The 25,306-nt window shown below is 46.7% G+C and overlaps 1 protein-coding gene across 1 annotated transcript in view; it reads right to left on the reverse strand.

The window, feature by feature from the left end:
* The window catches only part of MRPL53 (mitochondrial ribosomal protein L53), a 151,393-nt gene extending 131,292 nt beyond the window's left edge, over window positions 1-20,101 (reverse strand). The window contains exon 1 of the mRNA XM_078687108.1: window positions 19,977-20,101. Coding sequence (XP_078543234.1) covers window positions 19,977-20,068 — 92 coding nt within the window. The 5' untranslated portion in view covers window positions 20,069-20,101. The remainder of the gene's footprint in view (window positions 1-19,976) is intronic.
* Between the last annotated feature and the right edge of the window lie 5,205 nt (window positions 20,102-25,306).

Raw genomic sequence — 25,306 nt, forward strand, 5'->3', positions numbered from 1 at the left:
GGCAGGATATCCGACTGCGGAGGAGATGCCTCACTAAGGTGCTGGACACAGGCTGGCGATGTTTGTAGTCTGCACTCACACGCAGTGATGCAGCGCACCCACATGGCCGGTCTTCCTCTGCTGCTCCTATTAAGTGCTGCAGTCACTCGCCATGACACCGGGCAAAGCACTAAACACCGACCTGCTCAAAGGAAGCGTCTCAGCCTTCCTTTCGTCAAGATTGTTGCAGCATGCCTGGCGCGAAAGGGGCGTTTGAATCTGCTCTGCGCCGACCAATTAAATGGTGCAGCCAGCACGGCTAAGGCAGTGCTCCAATAGCAGCGATTACATCAATATGAGCCCGCCCTGCAGCCACAAGGACGATTCACTCGGCGCTTTCCATCACAGCAACCAGTGACTTTCTATTCATGTTTAGAGCGAGTTGGTTGCCAGAAGAAACACATTCCTAGTGGTCACTAAGGCAGTGCTTATTTTCAATATAGCCAGAAATTTAATCCTCACGGCGGCGGCCGGCTAAGAAACTTAAATTTTCTGAGTGAGACTGACATTTCACTCCCCCAGCCAATCACTGGCTAGGCTCGAGCCCAGTCATGGGCTGCTGGCCAATCAGAGGCCTCTAACGGGTCTCTGGCTCTCTTCCAGCCTTTCTGATTGGCTGTGGGTACTCGAACTGTATTACTTACGTGATTAAATGTCTACTAGTCCATCGGACAAAAGAGACAATAAATCTTCCTGCCCGTCACAAAAAACAACATGGCTCGGGCGTCGGGCAATATGATTCCCCCACCCCTGCCTTAACCAGTGTCAGTGAAACAGTGACTCTCAGGCAGCGCATCAAGAGGAGCGACAGAGGTATCTGACTACGCATGCGCGCTTTTGCAGTTCCTGTGCTTTCTATGACAGAAGTCAGTGATTGGGAGCCTAATTGGACATAGTTAGCACGTACGGGGTGGGGAGCGCTGGTGAACTCCGCTATGTGGCGGTTATGGAGTTTTTGAGAACTACTCTACTCTACAAACTCCATCAGCAGAGCGGAGTTTGTTACCAACCCCTAGTTTCTACCCTGAGTGCAAAGTTTCCACCATGAGTGTGGATATTCCATCCAGAGTGTAAAGATTCTGCCCAAGTGTAAAAACTCCAAAGTCATAAAGATACTTCTTATAAGTCCCTTTGTGACTACCAAAATTCATAAACTTAACTTTTGGTCTAAGGTTACCATTGTGAATTATGCCCAAAGTACTGACGCTGTTAAGACCAAGTGCAAATCAGCTTGAAGTGCATATTGTCACTGCACTCTAGCACTAAGCAGTGAGCCCGCTTGTGTGGACCTCCCCATTCTGCTGGCTTACAAGGACAAACTCAGACAGAAGAGGTGTGGCGAGGCAAACGGAAGTGCTGCCTGTAGATATTAAGAATGAGTGACTCCATCGTATTGCCTCATGGCCACACTTGGATTCACACCCATAGGAGAGATGGGGGAGCAGGTTGGCGTTCAGCACTTGCAGCATTGGCCTCACTGACTTGCCCCCCCCCCCCCACCGATTCCTATTTGTAATGTGAATAATGCTGACAATAAAGAGGCCTTCTTGGTTTTAATTTCTGCTTTTTGGGAGGAAAAAGAGCATCTAGAACCAATGTTTATGACAAGGTTTTGGGCTCTCTGACATGAGAAACCTTGCTGTTGTCTAAATGCTAAGGGACAAACATTGATGTGTTCCTTGTGAAGGGGACCACCTTTGTCTTGTGTACGTTGATTTCAAGATGATTTCTAGCAGTACAAACACCCAGATATTGAGAAGTTTTTGCAGGCCGACTTTGGTCTGACCTAGGAGTATAATACCGTCTGCGTAGTCCTGCTCATTAAGTACTTTCCTTGGATTTTCAGAAAATGAGTGTTTGCAAAGTCTAATTTGTCCGGGACATTACAGATGAAGATATTAAACAATGTTGGGGCAAGCATATAACCCTGTTTCAAGTCATTTATACCTTCCTAGATATGCAGTTTCCTTCACCAAGTTTGATCCTAACCCGCAGGTGGCGCTGCGTTGTACAAAGAGAAGTGAAATCCCGAGAGAAAGTGTCTCTCTTCAAAGGATTTCCCTTCCTGCTACAACACTCACCTAAGTGACGTCACGCCTTCAGCAGTGCAAAGAGAGCATGCGCGCGCATGCTCAACCGAAACACCAATAAAAAACCGGGACATATCTATGTTTAACCCGGACACCGTTTAAAAACCCGGGCATTTCACTAACTTGGAGAAAAGTGTCAGGACACCGGGACACTTCTCCAAAAACGGGCACTGTCCGCGGAAAACCGGGACGTCTGGTCACCCTAGTACAGCCTCCTTCGCGGCTTCATCAGCAAATGAATTCCTTTTGACGTGAACGCCATCACGTTGATAACTCAGTGTGTGTATCACATGAGCCCTTGGTGGTTCGTTTTTCAACTCAACTACCTTTTTATGCTTAATTGTGCCACCTTTTGCATCTTTGAACCCATTTTGTTCCCAATTATGTAAATATTCATTGTATGACTGCACACAGTAAAAGGAATCACACCCAATTAGTGTGGGGAATTTGTGATCCGCATTTACAAGTGCCAGTATCAGTGCTTTTAACTCTGCCAACTGTGCCATGCAGTCTCCTAGAGATTGCGTTTTAGTGCAACTTGGATATAACTTTCCATCCCGCATCCAACCTTTAAAGATAGCACATGCTGCACTGTATTGTTGCTTACTCCCTATGGCCGGTTGAGCAGATCCATTAGTGTAAATGATATCTTCATACTGATATAGAGGCAAGATTTCATTCAGTAGAGGGTATTCTTGTTCGTACTGCAGGAATGCTTGTGTTTTTAGACTTGGATCAAATCTGTATTCAGCGTCCATTGCAGTAAGAAAATTAGCCCATTGTATCAATCTTGGATGTAAGACTTTTGCGTTTGGAATGCTAGCCTTCGTAACAGCTTCTAAAGCCGGTACCTGGGTTGCGACAATTATGCGTTTCCCATGAGCCAGTGCTCTTTCTATTGCTACAGCGGTCTGAACTGCTGTCTGGATTTTTCCTGTTGAAGTGAAACGCATTTCTGCATTTGTGTACAAGTGCGATTTTATGCGATTGGTACTGTTTCGCCTTCATTAAAGGTTAAGTAGATGTACCCGCATTGACCCTCTATTACACGAATAACCAAGTGGCATACGTTTACACTTGTTTGTAAGTGTTTTGAAGCTATCATGTCTTCTTGTAGGGAACGTAGGATATTAGTGTGCTCCTGTGTCCTTTGTCTAACTGAAAAGTCAGGTTTTATTAAGTCGTAGAAAGGTTTTACTCTTTCTGCGTAATACAAAATGTTTGTTATGATGAAATTTAGGAATCCCAGTATTTATTGTACATGTTTTAATGATTTTGGAAGTTGGAGTAGCGCACACTTTTATAAAAAGTTAGCTGCCAAACTTTTTCCTTTACGTGAAAGCTCATATCCTAAAAACAGGACACTGAGGTGGGCTATTTTTTTTGTTTTATTAAATTTGTACCTCTCAGAGGCGAATCCCATAATAATGGTGCTCAACCTGGGCAAGGGCCTTTTTAAGTAATCGTCCATCAGATAAATATCATCCACATAGGACAATGCTTCTTCATCAAAATTTTGGAGTAACTCAGTTTCCCTTGCTGAAAACAACCACGAGCTGTCCTTATACCACTGGGGGAGACAATGAAATTGCTTCTGGGCCCCTAACACTGACAATGCGGTCAAATACCTGCTTTCAGGTGCTATATTTAGGCAGAAAAATCCATTTGAGATATCATGTGTTGCTTTGTATTTTTTGCGCACAATGTTATTCATTAATGCGGCTCGGTGTGCATTTTGGACAGCAAACGTCTTTGTGAAAGTGTTTGAGTGCCTGTAATCTAAAACTAGACGATATGTATTGTCGGGTTTCGATACGGGAAACAAAGGATTGTTCATTGGTGAGGTGCATGTTTCAATCCCCCCTTAGTATTCAAGTTGATCTAAGATCTCCCTGACCTGTTTTTTAGCTTCCTGCTTTATTTGGATATTACCTTTGAGCATCTGGTAAAACCTTTAATGGGATCATTTGGTGGGTTGAATCCTCATCCCATCTGGCGTGATTTTTGTACAATGCTGGAGCTTGGGCAACTGCCCACTCCCATGCATATGCATGTTTAAGGTGAATGGGAACAAGGTCAGAGAAGGCTGGAAAAATGATTGTTTCTCCACTAGGGCTTTCCCTAACAAATGCTGGCGGACAATCTTGTTCAGCTAATAGGATGTCATAACCAGATGACAGGTTCTTCCAGAAGAAACCCTCTACTTTCCTTCGCTTGTCCCCCTCCATCCGGAGTGTTATTTCATGTAACTTATGTGGGCCGCTCACCCTCGTATCTGGTGCTTCCACCGTGATGTAATCATTCAAGTCCGCTGTCACCAGAAATTCCTTCAGCTTCTGGCGAGCTATTGTTTCTTATGTCGCACTGTCTAGCATCGTCTGAGCCCATTCCCCATCCAGAAGTTGTGTCCTCAGAATTCTGGGCATGTCTGATCTTCAGGCCTGCACCTTTCTTCTTCTTAAACTGAGGTTTTGATTTTGGCTTTTCTTCTTTTTTGGAAGTATAGCCTTGAGCGTGCTGTTTGTCTCTGGACTTTGTACGCTCTGACCGACCATCTCTCATAATTTTTCGACGAAACCCTGAAAGGAACAAGAGGAACGTGCATCAGTATCCCGATACTGGTCAGGTTTCCTAATATTATCCCTATTCCTAAGGTTGTATCTCTTTTCAGAGTGCTCCTGTGGAGGAGCTCTACCTCGGGATTGAGATATGTCTTTAAAGTTTTGTTGTTTTTTATTGTCCCACTTCTTTTTAGAAGAAGGAGGTGTCTGCTTAGAATTGTCCTTTTCAGGACTGCCCATCAGTTGTGGTTTTAAAGCTTTCCCACCCAAACTGTCTCTGCCTAATTCTGCATATGCGGTTTCAATTACTTTAGGTAGTTTGTGCGGTTGGTCTAACAGACTGAACTCCCTTAGGCGTTGGCGGATTGCCACTGACGCTGCTTCCCCTTTAATATTAGCTAGTATTACGGCTGATACCTGGTCATAATTATTTATTAACTTCATCCCCAAGTTCAGAGCAGGTTCTACTCTGTACACATTCTGTATTTGTCTTAATACATCTGTTATCACCACTAATGAAGGAATACCGTGAGTCCTGGTATATATGGCAGCAAAGACTGTACCCAAAGTGGTACAAACCTCTAATTGTGGTGTTATCCACATGGGCAAGCAGATTGTTAGCATTCTGTGTTTTTCAAATTGGGTAGTATCCGGGAATACTGCCTCTAACTGTAACACTTTCTGAGCTACACAGAATACCATTTGTTTGTGTTTTGTGGGCATTTTGCCCATTACTGCGTGTAATGTTTGTGGAGTAAATTTAGTTGCTGTATCCTGAGATTGAGTTTCATTTGTTGCAACTTTTGCTGGTTGGACTGTGAAAGTCCTCATGGCAAATTGTGTCAAGATTCTGCACATTTTAATTAAATCTTTGTGTTGGATGAGTAAGTCCCCGTGTGGCATTGTTTCAATGTCAGGATGAGGTATGTAGCCTGCTAATATCGGCCATGTTGCTCCTGGTCTTCCTAACAGCCCAAGCCTTACTCTTCCTCTTAAGTGGGGTGGGGTGCCTTTAAACCAGTATTGGTGTTCCTGGTACGTGAGTGGAATCTCTATGGCCACTAACAGACCGTATTCCACTGGTGCATCTCCATCTGTAGGTATACAACCTTTACAACGCAACTTTTACAACGCACTACCATTACAAATAAACTTTTACAACGCAACATCCATTACAACGCATGCATTTACAACGCAGTCATTACAACGCATGACACTACAACGCACACCACTACAACGCATGCCATTACAACGCAGTCATTACAACGCATACCATTACAACGAATAGCATTACAACACATTATACCCTTACACTATCCAACACTTACCCTACTGTTGCACCCCCTGGAGTTAGAATAGTAATTTTTACCCCTACACTATCCAACACTTACCCTACTGTTGCACCCCCTGGAGTTAGAATAGTAATTTTTACCCCTACACTATCCAACACTTACCTTACATGCAATGCAATGTAATGCGTTGTAATGGTATGCGTTGTAAATGTAGTATGCGTTGTAAAGGTAGTGTCAAAGAATTAGTTGTAATGGCATGCGTTGTAATGGTGTGCGTTGTAATGGATGTTGCGGTGTAAAAAATGCGTTATAAAGGTAGGCGTTGTAAAAGTATGCGTTGTAACGTCATACATCCCCATCTGTATAGTAGTGAAATGTCTGTGTTTGTGCATCTGCTGCTGGAAATGTAACCCACGAATAAAATACCTCTGTTTTATTTGATTTGTGTGCTTCAATCACGAAAGCTACTAAGCCACCCCTTGCTGGTAAACCATTGTCTAATAGTTTCTGGGTAATAGTAAGTCTGAATTTAGGTGCAATTCGAATTCCATCCACCTCCTCATCTCCTGCAGCGAGGCGTCGATTCACCACTGGGTTATCTACGCCCTCAGCCATTTTTGTAACAAATAACTTTGTTCAAGGGAACTAAGATAAGGTTGTTTTTTTTTGCACAATTTTAGGAACACAGTGCCCTTCAAGCTTGAAATAACCGACAACCAATAAATAGGATATTTCGCCTACTAAGCTGTAGCGTCATTTTGTGCCCTCCCACTCTAGACGTCTCTGGCGTTTTGGGAGTAGGAGTCTCTGAGAATAGCACGACTGAACTACTCAGATTCTATTGTTAAATAAGTATCAAACCAATATTGGGCGCCATGTCATGTAGTTCCTATATTACCCTCGCAGGACCTGCACGTTTAGATAACAAACTGTGGTATTTTTGGCAGCCTGGTTCCGTGCAACCCCACCGAGAATGTTAACCTGGTTTGCATTAGCTAGCTCACAGTGCCACTAGAGTCTCCTTTTATCAGGAAGAGAATAGTTTCTGGCAACCTTAGATCATGACAATCCTGATTCCTCAGGATCGTGGAAACAATATGGCTACTTTTCGCTCAGTCACTCGTGCTCACTTATTCAGTCTCAGAGAGTTACACAGAAGAAACAGTCTAGCGTGTTACAATAATAGTTTATTGCACAGTTGTTCTTCTAGTGTAAAGTATGTGGTGCAACAACCGTTAAGACAGTAGCAGATATATATGATCAGCAGTACAGTGAATATAAAATGATAGTACAGCTCTACCATCTTGCAATAAGCATGAATAATTAGATGAATATAAAATGCAGGATAAAAGTGTGCGTACTCCTACGATGCCTATCTAGATGCACCTAAGTGTACCTAGCATGTGAGTAGGTGTGAAGTGAAGAATCCCTTTAGGTTTAGTCTTACCCCATTCCCTGAAATTAGAGAGTGTGGGACCCCGTCTTGGTCTCGAGTTGGACACCCCACAAGGGATGTGTTAGACAACTGTCAGCTGGAGCGTCTGCAAGCAGGAGCCTCAGCGTCTCTGGTCGGTGTGTCGGCCTGAAAGTCTTGGTTCCCTCTGACTAATACTAACAAGAGGTGCTGTATTAATATAGAAAAGTATCTAGGGTTCCTTTGTCCCTTGTTTCTTGTATTTAGCCATTGTTGGGTTTGAGGATGACGTATGGGATGAACCTTGTACGTAAATAATATGCAGGTGGATGTAGCCCCTGCCGGGTTTCCAAGAATCCTTATGAATATTCATTCATACTGTGTCAGTCTAAAGATGAAGTCATAGAACGCTATTGTTCAGGGAAACCCTCCTTCTGCGCCCAGAATTAGGACTAGGTAAAGGTTCAATCCTAAAGGCTCTTTACTGTGTAGTATAAGGGAGGCAATGTAGCTGAAGGTGTATGATATTACCCGGGCCTATATTAGGGCACCTATATGAAACATGACATTGTGGGGGCCGCATAACCCGAACCCCTGTGCACTGCGTACTTTTGCAAGTGCATATGCTTATTGGCGTTCCCCAACTGAGTGCATTGGGCTATCGAGAGCCCCAACCTCTGAGCACATTTTGTACAAAGGACTCCGGCCTCCTCGCACTCTGTACCCTGCAAGCTGTTACTTTGTGAAACTGCTAGAGGTCCACTCGCGACTCCTGTGCCTCTGGCCTATGGGTCCATTTGACAGACAACACTGCTTTTCTTAGACTCCTCTGGTTTCTCCAGGCCTGCCCTGACTCCCCTTGCTATGTGTGAGTCTCCTGGTCCTTACTGGGCCAGACCGTGCCTTCCTCAACATTCTTCGTGGGTTGCCGCTGCCGAGGCTTGTTGTTGCTCCCACTGGACACTGACCCCCTCAGCACTCGACGTTCTTTGTGGGACAGCTCGTATCTGGCTCCTAGTTGTCCTCGGCGTCTCCTGGTCCCCGTGCCTACAGAGTCCAGATCTCCCTCTTCACACCTGAAGCACCCAACAACGGTGGGCATTTGACTACCGAGCCCCTGGTCACTCCTGAGTGACACAGACTCTGTCCCCTCTGCTTTCATGTTCCTTCCATCAAAAATCCACCTGTGGGTTCCACCGGACACTTTCCTCCTTTCCAGTAGTGGCATTTCTTTTGAAGACTCCCATTGAGATTGACAACGGTTTCCGACGCCACTTCAGCCCTATGCACCCGGCTTCCCTGGGATAGGTAACTCTGGTACTTCAGTGTCCAATGGTGTGTTTGCTCTCCAACTGTCTATGTTCCAAAGGGTTTCTTCGTAATCCACTGGGAAGAGTCCTTAAACTTTAAAACAGCAACCACGACTCTCCCATTGAATTGGACGTAGCACGCAGTCGTGTTCTCACACTGTACACGTCATCCGTGGGGTCCTCCCTTACACTCACCTTGGGTGGTTCATTGGGGTCCCGGCAATTCTACAACCTCTAGACCCTGTCTTGACTTGAACCGTGGTTCTTATACCACTATTTTAGTATATTGTTTTGTCTACCCCTGGAGCCCACTGTGTATTAGTGCTACTTACGATTGTTTCTGTGCTACAGTATTGTGAGCTTTGTGTTATCTGCATGTAGCAGATACTGTGAGGTATTTAAGGTGTCTTATATTAATACACACATATTTGTATAACTACTGTGTTGTTCTCATTTTATTTAACCAATACAATAAGGTTGCATTCTGGTAAAACAAGCTGCTTAACATTCCAAGACTAAGCCTGATGGCTGCTCACCACAGCTACCACTTGGATAGCATTCTAAGGTTATCTTTGACCTCTTAAATCACCATAAGGGTTCTTTGGACTGGTGCAAGGTGCCCACTTTAATTAGTGGACAGCATATACCAGGCCAACTTCTTACAATTGCAGTCAACACAAAGCTAAAAACACTCACTGTCATTTATTATTATACTCAATTTGCAAACTGCAAATATAAAATAAAATAGCAACAATATGATTCTGCACAAATCAGTGCATGAAATTAGGACAGCTGCTGAATATCTATGAAAACAGATCCCATCACACAAACTAGGCTTCAAAGCAGAGCTAAACCAAGTCGAACATACTTTGTTAAGTTTTGCTCTAAAAATGGAGCTCGATTTTTTGCTGTATCTAATCTCCTAAAAACTCCATCCTCGAGTAGGGGGCTTAGGATTTTTCACAACCTGGATGAACATTCTTATTTGATTCCATTGACAGGATACATCTAGTCTCCACCAGATTTATGTATTTCATTGTATTAATTATATGTTTAACATTTATATAATTGCTAGTATCAACAAGTATTAAGACAATTCTGTTTTCTGAAACCAACACTCAGATTGCATAGGTGGCACGCGAACCCGATAGCTAGATTCAGTTTCAAAGACATTTTGAAGGCCTTAGTTTGATGGTAGAAATATATCCTTTCAAAGGTTATATTAGGATTATTCTTTCTCCTGGAATATAGGTTCTGGTGGTCTGTACAGTTCAGATTGGCACGGTTTGTCTTGTCAAAAAACATCTTTGTGCATTACTAGTCAATGTAAGTACTAGTTGACTAACTAAATAGCAAAAACACTTGAATGCATGGCCACTGCAAGGAAGAACCTCACTTCTCTCCATATGTTTAATTAGTAAGTGGTTTGATGTCAAAGTGGAACATCTCATCATTCACTAAGGTACACACACATCGCACATGGGGATAAAAAATTAAAAGGAAAGAAGATTCAAATCAAACCAGTAATTTTGTATTAGCAAAGTAAATAGTGGCTACTCAATAAGACATGAGGACTAGAGCAACATTTTAGGTGATTTGTATAATTTACAATAGGGGGACCAGCTTACTCTAAGTAATTATAGACACTGTCTCCTTTCCTGAACTTCTCACCTACAAATCTTTGCTTTCAGGTGTGTTAGTCTAAATCTTGGGTTCTCACAAACTTTCTTGGTTTGTGGTTGAGGGCCGCACCTGTGGGGGCGGGGTCAGTAGGGGCGGGGCTAAAGTTTAAAAAAAAATAACTGTGGCCATGAGAGTGAACACATGCCCCTGCAATGGACGCATTAGTCCACTGAGCCACCAGACCCAGCATACACACACATGTCTGCCTGTCTCTGTCTGTGTCTGTGTCTGTCTCTCTCTGTTTCTCTCCGTCTCTCTGTCTGTCTGTCTCTGTCAGTCAGTCTGTCTGTCAGTCAGTCTGTCTGTCTCTATCAGTCTGTCTCTGTCTGTCAGTCTGCCAGTCAGTCAGTCAGTCTGTCTGTCTGTCTCTGTCAGTCAGTCAGTCTGTCTGTCTCTGTCAGTCAGTCTGTCAGTCAGTCTGTCTGTCTCTGTCAGTCAGTCTGTCTGTCTCTGTCAGCCAGTCTGTCAGTCAGTCTGTCTGTCTATGCCAGTCTGTCTCTGTCTGTCAGTCTGTCTCTGTCTGTCAGTCTGTCAGTCTGTCTCAGTCTGTCAGTCAGTCTGTCTCTGCCAGTCTGTCTCTGTCTGTCAGTCTGTCTGTCAGTCAGTCAGTCTGTCTCTGCCAGTCAGTCTGTCTCTGCCAGTCTGTCTCTGTCTGTCAGTCTGTCTCTGTCTCTGTCTGTCAGTCAGTCAGTCAGTCTGTCTGTCTCTGTCAGTCAGTCTGTCAGTCAGTCTGTCTCTGCCAGTCTGTCTCTGTCTGTCTGTCTGTCTCTGTCTGTCAGTCAGTCGGTCAGTCAGTCAGTCAGTCTGTCTGTCTGTGTCAGTCTGTCTGTCTGTGTCAGTCAGTCTGTCAGTCAGTCTGTCTGTCTGTCTGTGTCAGTCAGTCAGTCTGTCAGTCAGTCAGTCTGTCTGACTGTGTCAGTCTGTCTGTCTGTGTCAGTCAGTCTGTCAGTCAGTCTGTCTGACTGTGTCAGTCTGTCTGTCTGTGTCAGTCAGTCTGTCAGTCAGTCTGTCAGTCTGTCAGTCAGTCAGTCTGTCTCTGTCAGTCAGTCTGTCAGTCAGTCAGTCTGTCTCTGCCAGTCTGTCTCTGTCTGCCAGTCTGTCTCTGTCTGTCAGTCTGTCTCTGTCTGTCACTGTCAGTCAGTCAGTCAGTCTGTCTCTGCCAGTCTGTCTCTGTCTGTCTGTCTCTGTCTGTCAGTCAGTCGGTCAGTCAGTCAGTCTGTCTGTCTGTGTCAGTCTGTCTGTCTGTGTCAGTCTGTCTGTCTGTGTCAGTCAGTCTGTCAGTCAGTCTGTCTGTCAGTCAGTCTGTCTGTCTGTGTCAGTCAGTCTGTCAGTCAGTCAGTCTGTCTCTGTCAGTCAGTCTGTCAGTCAGTCAGTCTGTCTCTGCCAGTCTGTCTCTGTCTGCCAGTCTGTCTCGGTCTGTCAGTCTGTCTCTGTCTGTCACTGTCAGTCAGTCAGTCAGTCTGTCTCTGCCAGTCTGTCTCTGTCTGTCTGTCTGTCTCTGTCTGTCAGTCAGTCGGTCAGTCAGTCAGTCTGTCTGTCTGTGTCGGTCTGTCTGTCTGTGTCAGTCAGTCTGTCAGTCAGTCTGTCTGTGTCAGTCAGTCAGTCTGTCAGTCAGTCTGTCTGTCTGTCTGTCAGTCAGTCTGTCAGTCAGTCAGTCTGTCTCTGTCAGTCAGTCTGTCAGTCAGTCAGTCTGTCTCTGTCAGTCAGTCTGTCAGTCAGTCAGTCTGTCTCTGCCAGTCTGTCTCTGTCTGCCAGTCTGTCTCTGTCTGTCAGTCTGTCTCTGTCTGTCAGTCTGTCTCTGTCTGTCAGTCTGTCTCTGTCAGTCAGTCTGTCAGTCAGTCAGTCTGTCTCTGTCAGTCAGTCTGTCTCTGTCAGTCAGTCTGTCTCTGTCAGTCAGTCTGTCAGTCAGTCAGTCTGTCTCTGCCAGTCTGTCTCTGTCTGCCAGTCTGTCTCTGTCTGTCAGTCTGTCTCTGTCTGTCAGTCTGTCTCTGTCTGTCTCTGTCTGTCAGTCTGTCTCTGTCTGTCACAGTCAGTCTGTCACTCAGTCAGTCAGTCTGTCTCTGTCAGTCAGTCAGTCTGTCTCTGTCTGTCAGTCTGTCTCTGTCTGTCAGTCTGTCTCTGTCTGTCAGTCTGTCTCTGTCTGTCAGTCTGTCTCTGTCTGTCAGTCTGTCTCTGTCTGTCAGTCTGTCTCTGTCTGTCAGTGTGTCTCTGTCTGTCTGTGTCAGTCAGTCTGTCAGTCAGTCTGTCTGTCAGTCAGTCTGTCTGTCTGTGTCAGTCAGTCTGTCAGTCAGTCAGTCTGTCTCTGTCAGTCAGTCTGTCAGTCAGTCAGTCTGTCTCTGCCAGTCTGTCTCTGTCTGCCAGTCTGTCTCGGTCTGTCAGTCTGTCTCTGTCTGTCACTGTCAGTCAGTCAGTCAGTCTGTCTCTGCCAGTCTGTCTCTGTCTGTCTGTCTGTCTCTGTCTGTCAGTCAGTCGGTCAGTCAGTCAGTCTGTCTGTCTGTGTCAGTCTGTCTGTCTGTGTCAGTCAGTCTGTCAGTCAGTCTGTCTGTCTGTCTGTCTGTCAGTCAGTCTGTCAGTCAGTCAGTCAGTCTGTCTCTGTCAGTCAGTCTGTCAGTCAGTCAGTCTGTCTCTGTCAGTCAGTCTGTCAGTCAGTCAGTCTGTCTCTGCGAGTCTGTCTCTGTCTGCCAGTCTGTCTCTGTCTGTCAGTCTGTCTCTGTCTGTCAGTCTGTCTCTGTCTGTCAGTCTGTCTCTGTCAGTCAGTCTGTCAGTCAGTCAGTCTGTCTCTGTCAGTCAGTCTGTCAGTCAGTCAGTCAGTCTGTCTCTGCCAGTCTGTCTCTGTCTGCCAGTCTGTCTCTGTCTGTCAGTCTGTCTCTGTCTGTCAGTCTGTCTCTGTCTGTCTCTGTCTGTCAGTCTGTCTCTGTCTGTCACAGTCAGTCTGTCACTCAGTCAGTCAGTCTGTCTCTGTCAGTCAGTCAGTCTGTCTCTGTCTGTCAGTCTGTCTCTGTCTGTCAGTCTGTCTCTGTCTGTCAGTCTGTCTCTGTCTGTCAGTCTGTCTCTGTCTGTCAGTCTGTCTCTGTCTGTCAGTGTGTCTCTGTCTGTCTGTGTCAGTCAGTCTGTCAGTCAGTCAGTCTGTCTCTGTCAGTCAGTCTGTCAGTCAGTCAGTATGTCTCTGCCAGTCTGTCTCTGTCTGCCAGTCTGTCTCTGTCTGTCAATGTCTCTGTCTGTCTCTGTCTGTCAGTCTGTCTCTGTCTGTCACTGTCAGTCAGTCAGTCTGTCACTCAGTCAGTCAGTCTGTCTCTGTCAGTCAGTCAGTCTGTCTCTGTCTGTCAGTCTGTCTCTGTCTGTCAGTCTGTCTGTCAGTCTGTCTCTGTCTGTCAGTCTGTCTCTGTCTGTCAGTCTGTCTCTGTCTGTCAGTCTGTCTCTGTCTGTCAGTGTGTCTCTGTCTGTCAGTCTGTCAGTCTGTCTCTGTCAGTCAGTCAGTCTCTGTCAGTCAGTCAGTCTGTCTCTGTCAGTCAGTCAGTCTGTCAGTCAGTCACTGTACGTCAGTCTCTGTACGTCAGTCTCTGTACGTCAGTCTCTGTACGTCAGTCTCTGTACGTCAGTCTCTGTACGTCAGTCTCTGTACGTCAGTCTCTGTACGTCAGTCTCTGTACGTCAGTCTCTGTACGTCTGTCTCTGTACGTCTGTCTCTATTCGTTCGTCCGTCCGTCCGTGTTCGTCCGTCCGTGTCCGTCCGTCCGTGTCCGTCCGTCCGTGTCCGTCTGTCTCTGTCAGTCAGTCTGTCTCTGCTTGTCTCTGTCCGTCTGTCTCTGTCCGTCTGTCTCTGTCCGTCTGTCTCTGTCCGTCTGTCTCTGTCCGTCTGTCCGTGTCCGTCCTTCTGTCCGTGTCCGTCCGTCTGTCCGTGTCCGTCCGTCTGTCCGTGTCCGTCCGTCTGTCCGTGTCCGTCCGTCCGTCTGTCCGTGTCCGTCCGTCTGTCCGTGTCCGTCCGTCTGTCTGTGTCCGTCCGTCTGTCTGTCTGTCTGTCCGTGTCCATCCGTCTGTTGGTCCGTGTCCGTCCGTCTGTCTGTCCGTGTCCATCCGTCTGTTGGTCCGTGTCCGTCCGTCTGTCTGTCCGTGTCCGTCCGTCTGTCTGTCCGTGTCCGTCCGTCTGTCTGTCCGTGTCCATCCGTCCGTCTGTCTGTCCGTGTCCGTCCGCCTGTCTGTCCGTGTCCGTCCGTCTGTCCATGTCCGTCCGTCCGTGTCCGTCTGTTCGTCTGTGTCCGTCCCTGACTGTCTCTGTCCTTCCGTCTCTGCCCGTCCTTCCGTCTCTGCCCGTCCTTCCGTCTCTGCCCGTCCTTCCGTCTCTGCCCGTCCGTCTGTCTCTGTCTCTCTGTCCGTCTGTCTCTCCGTCCGTCTCTGTCCGTCCGTCCCTGCCCGTCCTTCCGTCTCTGCCCGTCCGTCTGTCTCTGTCTGTCCGTCCGTCTCCGTCCGTCCGTCCGTCCCTGTCCGTCCGTACCTGTCCGTCCGTCCGTCCGTCCGTCTCTGCCCGTCCTTCCGTCTCTGACTGTCCGTCTCTGCCCGTCCGTCTCTGCCCGTCCGTCTCTGTCTCTCCGTCCGTCTCTGTCTCTCCGTCCGTCTCTGTCTCTCCGTCCGTCTCTGTCTCTCCGTCCGTCTCTGTCTCTCCGTCCGTCTCTGTCTCTCCGTCCGTCTCTGCCCGTCCGTCTCTGCCCGTCCGTCTGTCTCTGCCCGTCCGTCTGTCTCTGTCTGTCCGTCTCTGTCTCTCCGTCCGTCTCCGTCCGTCCCTGTCCGTCCCTGTCCGTCCGCCTCTGCCCGTCTTTCCGTCTCTGCCCGTCCGTCTCTGCCCGTCCGTCTCTGCCCGTCCGTCTGTCTGTCCGTCTGTCTCTGTCTCGCCGTCCATCTCTGTCCGTCCGTCCCTGTCCGTCCGTCTCTGTCCGTCCGTCTCTGTCCGTCTGTCTCTGTCCGTCTGTCTCTGTCCGTCTGTCTCTGTCCGTCCTTCTGTCTGTCTGTCTCTGTCCGTCCCTCTGTCTCTGTCCCTCTGTCTCTGTCCCTCTGTCTGTCCGTCTCTGTCCGTCCGTCTCTGTCCGTCCGTCTCTGTCCGTCCGTCTCTGTCCGTCCGTCCCTGTCCGTCCGTCCCTGTCCATCCGTCCCTGTCCATCCGTCCCTGTCCGTCCGCCCACCCCTGTCCGGCTCTGTGTATCTCTGTCTGTCTATGTATCTCTATGTCTCTGTCTGTGTATCTCTATGTCTCTGTCCGTCCGTCTCTGTCAGTCCATTTCTGTCCGTCTGTCTCTGTCAGTCCATTTCTGTCCGTCTGTCTCTGTCAGTCCATTTCTGTCCGTCCGTCTCTGTCCATCCGTCTCTGTCTGCCCTCCCATCTGTCCATCCCTGTCCGTCCCCCCGTCTCTGTCCGTCCGTCTCTTGCCGTTCGTCTCTGTGTATCTCTGTCCATCTCTGTCCGTCCGTCTCTCTCCGTCTCCATCTGTCCGTCTCCATCTGTCCGTCTGTCCGTCTCCATCTGTCCGTCTCCATCTGTCCATCTGTCCGTCTCCATCTGTCCGTCTCCATCTGTCCGTCTCCATCTGTCCGTCTGTATCTGTCCGTCTGTATCTGTCCGTCTGTATCTGTCCGTCTGTATCTGTCCGTCTCCATCTGTCCGTCTCCATCTGTCCGTCTCCATCTGTCCGTCTCCATCTGTCCGTCTCCGGCCGTCCGTCTCCGGCCATCCGTCTCTGTGTATCTCTGTCCGTCCGTCTCTGTCCGTGTATCTCTGTCCGTCCGTCTCTGTCCGTGTATCTCTGTCCGTGTATCTCTGTCCGTCCGTCTCTGTCCGTCCGTCCGTCTCTGTCCATCCGTCCGTCTCTGTCCATCCGTCCGTCTCTGTCCATCCGTCCGTCTCTGTCCATCCGTCTCTGTCCAACCGTCTCTGTCCAACCGTCTCTGTCCAACCGTCTCTGTGTACCTGTCCGTCTGTTTCTTTCTGCCCATCTCTGTTCTTCTCTGTCCATCCGTCTCTGTCCGTCCGTCTCTGTCCGTCCGTTTCTGTCCGTCCGTTTCTGTCTGTCCATCCATCTCTGTCTGCCCGCCCATCTATCCATCCCTCTCCGTCCATCTGTCTCTGTTGGTCCATCTCTGTGTATCTCTGTCCGTCTATGTCCCTCCCTCTCTGTCTGTCCCTCTCTGTCTGTGTATCTCTATGTCTCTGTCTGTGTGTCTCTGTCCATCTCTGTCGGTCTGTGTCTGTGTGCCTGTCTCTGTGTGTCTGTCTGTGTGTGTGTGTGTGTGTGTGTGTGTGTGTGTGCGCGTGTGTGTGTGTGTTTTTGTGTGTGTTTCTCTGTCTCTGTGTGTATGTCTCTGTCTCTGTGTGTCTGTCTGTCTCTGTGTGTGTGTGTCTCGGCCTCTGTGGGGTGTGTGTGTGTCTCTGTGTGTGTGTCTGGGTGTCTGTGTGTGTGTGTGTCTGGGTGTCTGTGTGTGTGTGTGTCTGGGAGTCTCTGTGTATGTGTCTGTCTCTGTGTGTCTGTCTTTGCGGCTGGAGAAGAGGCTGCAGGAGAATAGGACGTCATGGGCAATGCGAAACGGGAAGCTTCCCAAAGGCCCTTTAAAAATCAGCTGTGAAAGCCCTTACAGCTGACTTTTAAAGGGCCTTATGGGAAGCTTTCCGTGCAATATGGGAGGTCACAGAGACCCACAGGAAACATAGAAGATGGCTGCAGGAGCATAGGTAGTGAAGATGTATTTAATACGTATTTACTACTTATGCTACTGCGGTAACCTTCTGAGTTTACTGTCAGCCTCACTGGAAACGTAACAAGCATTGGCATAGCCAATAGGTCTCGGCTTTGGAACCTTATAAGTGTTTAGCAATGCAGTACATTATCCCGCACTGGCATACCCACACACCGTGAGCCTTAAATAATTTAGCGCCACATACCTCATGCTTGCATTTGGGAGGGCATTATAGGTTTACGGTGGCAGTCTGCGTGCTGGTATCAGAGGAGAGTGCCAAACGGGTACCTGGTCCCACAGCATTTGTGCATGTAAGGGGGAGGCGCCAGGGGTCACTGTTCCCAGACTGTGCATATGCACCACTGGACTGCTAACAGTGCTCCTTGGATCATGCACATGCCAAGGAGTTCTGCTGCTCTCTGCGCAAGCACCACATATTGCAGAGCGACACGTTGGTGTGCCTGCTAAGTGCAACGAGTGAGTGCACCTCAGGTCTTCTCTAGTGCCCTGCATGTGCATGCAGCGTGGAGTGGGTGCCAATGAGTTCTGTCCTCGCTGCATATGCGTGCGCGCACGTTGCAGGCGAGAGTGTCACGAGCCTTGGCTCCCAAGATCTGTTTATCGAGGCCACAGAAGAGAGCATCGGGGCTTCTGTACACTTGTTGTGCCTAAGAAAGTGCACCAGGGCTGTGATGCTGTAACCTGTTCTCCCGTATCGAGCAGAGACGACGTTACTTAGGTCTTCGTGCCAGTGTTTGCACGAGCAGCGAGCACATGCCCCGGTGCCAGTGGGCGAGGTGCATATACTCTTGATCATCCAACAAGACTTTTCGCAATCCTCAAGCGTCTCAAAATTGGTGTCATTTCCATTGCAGCCACCGAGGGAGAACTCTTCACAGCTCTGAGTGTGTCTGTTATAATAGTAGTGAGGAAGGAGCACCCTGCAGGGCCCCTTGTCCAGCAGGAGGAGGCACGTCGCTCTGTTGACTGGAAATAAAGTCAAAAGTTTTTATAGTCCAAGGTGTGGAAGAGAGGGTGTCACAATCAGTGACAGTGAGACACTTTGAATATAGTCAAACCTCTCTGAATACTTACTGATCTACAGAACCCAAATCTTTACAAAAACAAATATATCTGAAATTGGAACGATGTTTTAGCAACAAGTGATGTATATAAAGTTGGTTAAAATAATCTACCTTTGTGCTGGGTTACTATAATGCAACTTCAAATTTCATTTGAAAGCTTGTTTAAAATTGGAGTATGGTTCAGGCAGCCGAGCTCTTGCTGCTGTCAAATGTGGCAATCTGCTGAGGACACTCACCCTGTTATTCTTCTGAGGTCAGTAAAGGTTTACAGCACTTAGAAACCGCAAAAGCTTATTGTGCAGTTTTTAAAATGTAAGCATGGTACGGGGTTTTAGCTTTAGTCGGGCTCTGTGAATTATTTTAGTCTTTCTTCATTTGGCTTACGTGTGACATTTCCATGCTAATACAATACAAGTTATAAAAATGTGGGCACCGCGCTATTATATGAAACATGGCGCCAGCACATATAACATGAAGTGTGGCGCCCGTGAAAATTAAACTCATGTGCATGGCAGCCCGTAAATCGGGCGCTATGGTGAAAAAAATGTAAGAAGTAATCCCTTATCTAAACAACGGATTGTGTATAAAATTGCATCATGACGAGCGCCGTGCTGATTATGTATAATTAAGAGTGCGACGCTCGTGACGAGCTCCATGCTAATTATGTATGCAAGTGAGCATGCTGGGCTGCAAAAATCCTAATAAAAGTTCCCCTCGGACACAATTAAAACATGAAATCAGACGAAAACTGTCGTTAGGTGGTGCTGCTTCCGGAAAAAATGGAAGTGACTTATCATATCCACAGCCAACCATAAGCATGCTAAGAAGAGCAATGCCACAGTTAACAAATGGCAAGCAGCAGGAGAAATGACACAGGAGTTACAAGTTTCACCTCTGATATAGATTACTTAAAGTCTCGGAGTGACCGCGCATGTGTGCTGCCTAGCAAAGACCTAAAACGGCATGGCAGCGATGCCCATAATGCAGCAGTGATCACACGAAATTTCGGTACTGGAAACAGTGTCTGTAACTTCCTAGAAGGTGGTGGTCACTCAACGTTACAATCATTAACTGAATTTTCAACTGCATAGAGTAGCTTAAAAGGCGATTTACCACTCACAATGAGCATGGGCTTTGGAGAAGTGGAGTTCAAAAGGGGCGGGATTTCGGTTTATAGCAGTGCCAATTTTCTAGCCGAGCCCACCGTCAGATTAAAGACCAACCCTTGCTTCACTTAATTACTGCAGATACCAGGAAGTGAGCGCGAAAAGGGACATAATGAAAATACAATTGAGCAGGTAGAGAAAGGAGCAGAGCCGAAAACACCGTATGAAAATGGGGTTGTGAGCTATATTTGAACTCCGAGTCATGTGTCCTAAAACTGAATAACCACCTGCCAGTACTGCATAGGAATTACCTTCGCATAAGAGATACGATATTTGTTTGCCAGTAATAGCACCCATTTCGTAAAGAGCTCTCCATCTTTTATTGAATCATATAAAACCACCCAGAAACAATCGTGCACCACGAACAATATAATTTACTGAAGTCGAATTAGCATTAGCAAGCAAAATAATGCTAGAATCGAAAAGGAAAATCCTTCCCTTTTATCTCAAGCTGAACAGACACAAATATAATCCACTGTCCAGGAAATAAAACTAATGTTACCATCCCTGATCTCCCATCTCCTTAACTCTGCTTAAATTATATGCATTCTGTATATTACTTGATGTGTCAAAACATACCACCCGAGAAATTATTGTCGCTATAACAGTGTCTTACCGTGTCGACCTTACGTTAGACTCAAAAGGGCAAAATTGTATTACGATTTTTTTCACCGATTTCAGCACCACTCCGCTCTTGGACGCGGCCATCTTGCTTTGCGCCCTGACCTGTCACCTTCTCCGATAGTAGCCAATCAAAACATTAAACTACATATCCCAGCAGGCATTTTCAATAAAGTGCCGCACACAACGGAGACTAAGGGATCCGATATCTAGGGATTTGTAGTCTACTGCTCGATAATTGTTTTCTGTAAAAACCCAGCAAATAAACAGTGATAGGTTTTCACATTTTGTTTTTAATACATTGTATGAGCAGACTTCTTGGTGGTGACATACACTCGGAAAAATTATCACAAGCTTTCGTTCTGACCAGGCAACGTAATGTATATCAATGAGCAGTCTGTATGACTACTCAATGCCCGTAAGTGTAAAGTATAAAGTAAATATAAACAAGAAACAGGTTAGATACAAATGTTCAAAATAGTTGCAGGATAATAATTAGCGATTTACCAGGTGCACTTACGCTCTATTCCAGCAGATGGCACAAGTTCGTAAATATTAAATCGAGTGGATTCGTGCACCACGTAAGAAACGTCGTCTTACATTTAGATGTAAAATAACAAAAAAAAACACATCGTTTACGTGAGGCTTGTGTTGTGTTGTGAATTGGGATGATCTTATGCCTATGAAAATACTAGTTCAGGCACATCTGTTTGAAAATTACAAGGAGCATATATTTTGCATTTCCATATTTGTTTTACATTGTCAGACAAAAACTTAAAATAAAAAAATTAACAATTTCTGCTTAGACAGGCCTTGCTCTTTTATTCCTTCGTCTTCTTTGTTGTGATCAACAGTATGAAGGTAGGTTAAAAAAAAGGGAATTTCTCATCAGAAGAATTCTTGTAAGCGACTTACAAGAATTCGATGAACGATGAGGCAAAAAATTCACCAGCCACGTTTAAGTGCAAAAGGACTCATAAAACAGGTCTACACACAATCGCGCAAATAAGGACTCTCACACAACTCTGAATATAGTATAAAAGGTCACCTTTATTACAGGACAGCCAGAGACAGACCCGCAACATAACTTTTCGAACCAAACTTTATCTTTATTTCTTCTCCAAACCTTTTTCATCTAAACCATAACGTTTTCCAATTCTTTCTTTTTCCAATAACCATAACTTGTTTTAATACCATCCTTGTGTTTTCCTTCTTCTTTCCATCTCTTCCCCACCTACCCTCCCAAGCCCTCCCCCTTAGAGAAAGGATGAATCCGCTCTAGATTATCCAATCCCCATCCCACACGCCAACAAAGACAACAAAAGAGTCTGCCTGAGTAGTCCTGAGGTGACATCTTGACATTTCGACTTGTAGCAAGAGGTATAACTGCTTGCATATTCTTTTTTTTTTTTTTTTGACATGAAGACGTGACAATCAACAAAAAGCACCCCCCTTTTGATTTTGCAACCAGGGTGGGTGGGTGGGTCAAACGCGACACCACCGTTTCTCTCACTCGCTCTGAGTGACGTCAGCCCTCCCTCCCCTCCCTTCCTTTGGACCTAGTCCCTCCCACCACCCAATCAGGCGCATGAGGTCGTCCCTCGCGCAAAATGCCCCAGGGGGACATTGGCTTTGCCAAGTGCCCCTGGGGGCCCATCGCGCAAATAAGGACTCTCACACAACTCTGAATATAGTATAAAAGGTCACCTTTATTACAGGACAGCCAGAGACAGACCCGCAACATAACTTTTCGAACCAAACTTTATCTTTATTTCTTCTCCAAACCTTTTTCATCTAAACCATAACGTTTTCCAATTCTTTCTTTTTCCAATAACCATAACTTGTTTTAATACCATCCTTGTGTTTTCCTTCTTCTTTCCATCTCTTCCCCACCTACCCTCCCAAGCCCTCCCCCTTAGAGAAAGGATGAATCCGCTCTAGATTATCCAATCCCCATCCCACACGCCACCCAGGAAAACCCTTGAGTTTTCCTGCCCCACCCAAACCCCCCCCCCCCAAATCTAGAAAACGGACTGCTCAAGTCAATGCAGAAGAACTGTGAAGGAAAAACTGTTCAAGTGCAACTCATTTCGTTGGTTTGGAGCACCACAAGTCAACACACCAAAGGTTTGCCAAAGTATCTCTTAGTTCCATTAAATAATAGGACTGACCCATTTGTGACAGATGAACCCCATCGCTCCGTAACAAATGCAGCATGTCACCATTAAAATGTTCGTGTGCAATGACCGTAATGCCCATTGCCACGCAGTATGGCTTCAGTGCTTTATTAACCTTTTTGCGGGCCCTCTCAACGGCTGTCTGAACTCTGGCTCCTTTCCATTGGCTCCTGTAAAGAAATTCAGTCCAAACTACCCTGGTCCCTTCCCATCTGTCCTTGATTACCGCCAAATCCAGCTTCATCTGCTTGATTAAAGCAAGCCCCGAACATTCCACCAAGTCATTCTCCCCTAAATGCAGGATCAACAAGTCTGGAATGCCCCACACCTCTGCCATTTTGTTTAAAACCGAAAACAACTCCCCCCATTTCATCCCCCCTAAACCCCTCCAAATCACCTCATGGTCATTACCATACAACCCCAAACCTCTACCACATAGCTGTTGTTCAGCAAAGTTCGCCGCCCACTTCACAATGGAATGGCCGACAATCCACGTCCTCTTTTTCCGAGGAAAATCTGCCACTCGACCTGTGATGGAAAAAACACAATAACTAACTGGCCATATAAAGCGTATGGCATTGTTGTGTTTTTTTTTTTTTTTTTTAAACCTAACATATTTAAAACAACAATTGGATTTCCATCGGCCAATGCGCTGTAATTCCTCTGCCCCCCAACCCAACCTCGCAGCTTCGGTAGCCGCACCTATTCTGAATGAATGCGTCCCAAAACAATGTGGATTTTTCCCTGCTAACTTCAATGCTTTCCGCAAAACTGCTAAGAATTGAAAACAAGTTAAATGCATTTCATTTTCATGGCAGAATATATCACCATCCCGAAAGACCTTTGAACCCACAAATGCCTCCCATTCTCCCACTGGACAGCAACCCATCACCCCGCTCCTGCCAAGTCGCACCAATGACCCTTTACCTGCCTGATCCGTCTTTGACCTTCTCAATTTGATCTGCAATACATCATTATCCAGCAGAACAATATCAGACGAACGGATCCCACCCTGATTTCGTAATCCCAGTAATTCTGATATCCTAAATGCACCGAAAAACAACCATATCATACTTAACCTGAACCTGTACCATTCCCATTCATCATAGCAGCATGAAGGCAACACACCCAACAATTTATGTAATAAGTCAAAAGTAATAGGGTCCCTCAACCTTGATGCTTGACCAAAGCACCTCCCAAAACCTTTCAGCATTTTCTGTAAACGAAAACCTTTCCGAACCTCACACCCCAACTCCAGTTGGCTATAAAAGGAAATGCCAGCTAACTTGCCCAAAATGGTGGACGGAGACAAACCTTTGTCTATTAAACTCAGCACAAAGCCCAACATGAACTTTTCATCTCTCACCGCTGTACCCTCCCTGCCATGTTGAGCCGTATAACCCAAAAAACCAGACCATGCCAGCTGATAGCTGCGTCGTGTAGATTCTGACAAGGATTGCTCGACAAACTCAGCCATTCTCAGTTCCCCAGGTCCCATATGTTCGGTGGAATCGGTGTCTTGCAATGGTCTGCTCCCGGTGCCAAATCCCGAAACCTCTGCCACTGACAACGAGACAAAGCGTCGGCAATTGAATTGTTGACACCAGGGATGTGTTGCGCTTTAAATACAATATTCAGCTGCAGCACCCGCAACATGTAAGCCCGCAACAACTGCAATACTTCCAGATCCTTTGCCCGCTGCCCATTCACCAGATACACCACCGCCATGTTGTCGATATGAAACAACACACATCGGTCTCTGAACTCTTCGCCCCAAATCTGCAGCGCCACCAACAAGGGAAAAAATTCTAAAAAAGCAATGCTGCGTCCTTGATTTAACCACTGTGCAGGCCACTGCTCCGCGCACCACCGTCCATCCCAAAATAAGCCAAAACCTAAAGCCCCGGCCGCATCAGAGAAAATCTGCACTGGCCAGACAGTGTCTTCCGATACGAAATTGATGGACACTCCATTGAACTCGTCCAAAAATCGCAACCAAATGTTCAAATCCTCCTTAATTTTTGCTGTCATCCGTATGTGATGGTGCGGCAAACTCGCCCCAGCCAGCGCAAATCCCAGCCGCCTGCAAAACGTCCTGCCTGCCCTGACAACACGACAAGCAAAATTCAAATAGCCCAAAAGCCTCTGTACTTGTCTCAACTGCACATGCTTAGCTCCCAAAATTTCTTGTAAAAAAGACCTGATCTCCTGCACTTTTTGCCTGGGCAAACGGGCCACCATCTCTTTCGTGTCTATTTCTATGCCTAGAAATGTTAAACTGTTCATTGGACCTTCCGTTTTGTCCTCCGCCAAGGGGACACCAAATTCCTCCGCCATGTCCTGAAAGCAGGCCAAAACTTTAGCACATTGCTCCGTCCCTGCTTTGCCCACAAACAAAAAATCATCCAGGTAATGACATACAGCCACATGATCAGAACGCTGGACCACACACCACTCCACAAACGTACTAAAAGTTTCGAAAAGTGAACAAGAGATAGCACAGCCCATGGGTAACACCCGATCCACATAGAATTCTCCTTCAAAATACATGCCCAGCAAACCAAAATCCGCCGGGTGAATAGGTAACAGGCGAAAAGCGGCCTGTATGTCACATTTAGCCAGCTCAGCTCCCATCCCCGCTTTGCGCACCAATTCCAAAGCGTCGTCCACTGACGCATAAGTCACTGCAGAATCAGAAGTAGAAATAAAGTCATTGACTGACTGCCCTTCCGGCCAAGATAGGTGATGTATCAGCCGAAACTCACCCTTTGCCTTCTTTGGGATGACACCAAGAGGCGATACAATGAGGTTTGGCAAGGGGCAAAACTCAAAAGGGCCAACTACTCTGCCTAAATCCACTTCCTTTTGCAATTTCACCCTTACCACTGACGCCATCTCCTTTGCTGACTTCAAATTATCAGCCCAGCGTGAAACCCTGGGTCCTTGGTAACCAATCCGAAAGCCTAGTCGAAACCCCCAAAACAACTTAGCCGCTCCTCCAACATCAGGATATACCTCCAATGCGCTCAACATGGCCCGTAATTTAATTGGAGTAGGCGCCCTTTGGCATAAGAGGTGGTACAGATCCTCTCCCCCCCCTCTGCCCCCTAACATGTTCTCCCGGGTATTGGTTGGGAAAGCACTGAAA

This window comes from Lissotriton helveticus, chromosome 4_1 (assembly GCF_964261635.1).
Source record: "Lissotriton helveticus chromosome 4_1, aLisHel1.1, whole genome shotgun sequence".
NCBI lineage: Eukaryota > Metazoa > Chordata > Amphibia > Caudata > Salamandridae > Lissotriton > Lissotriton helveticus.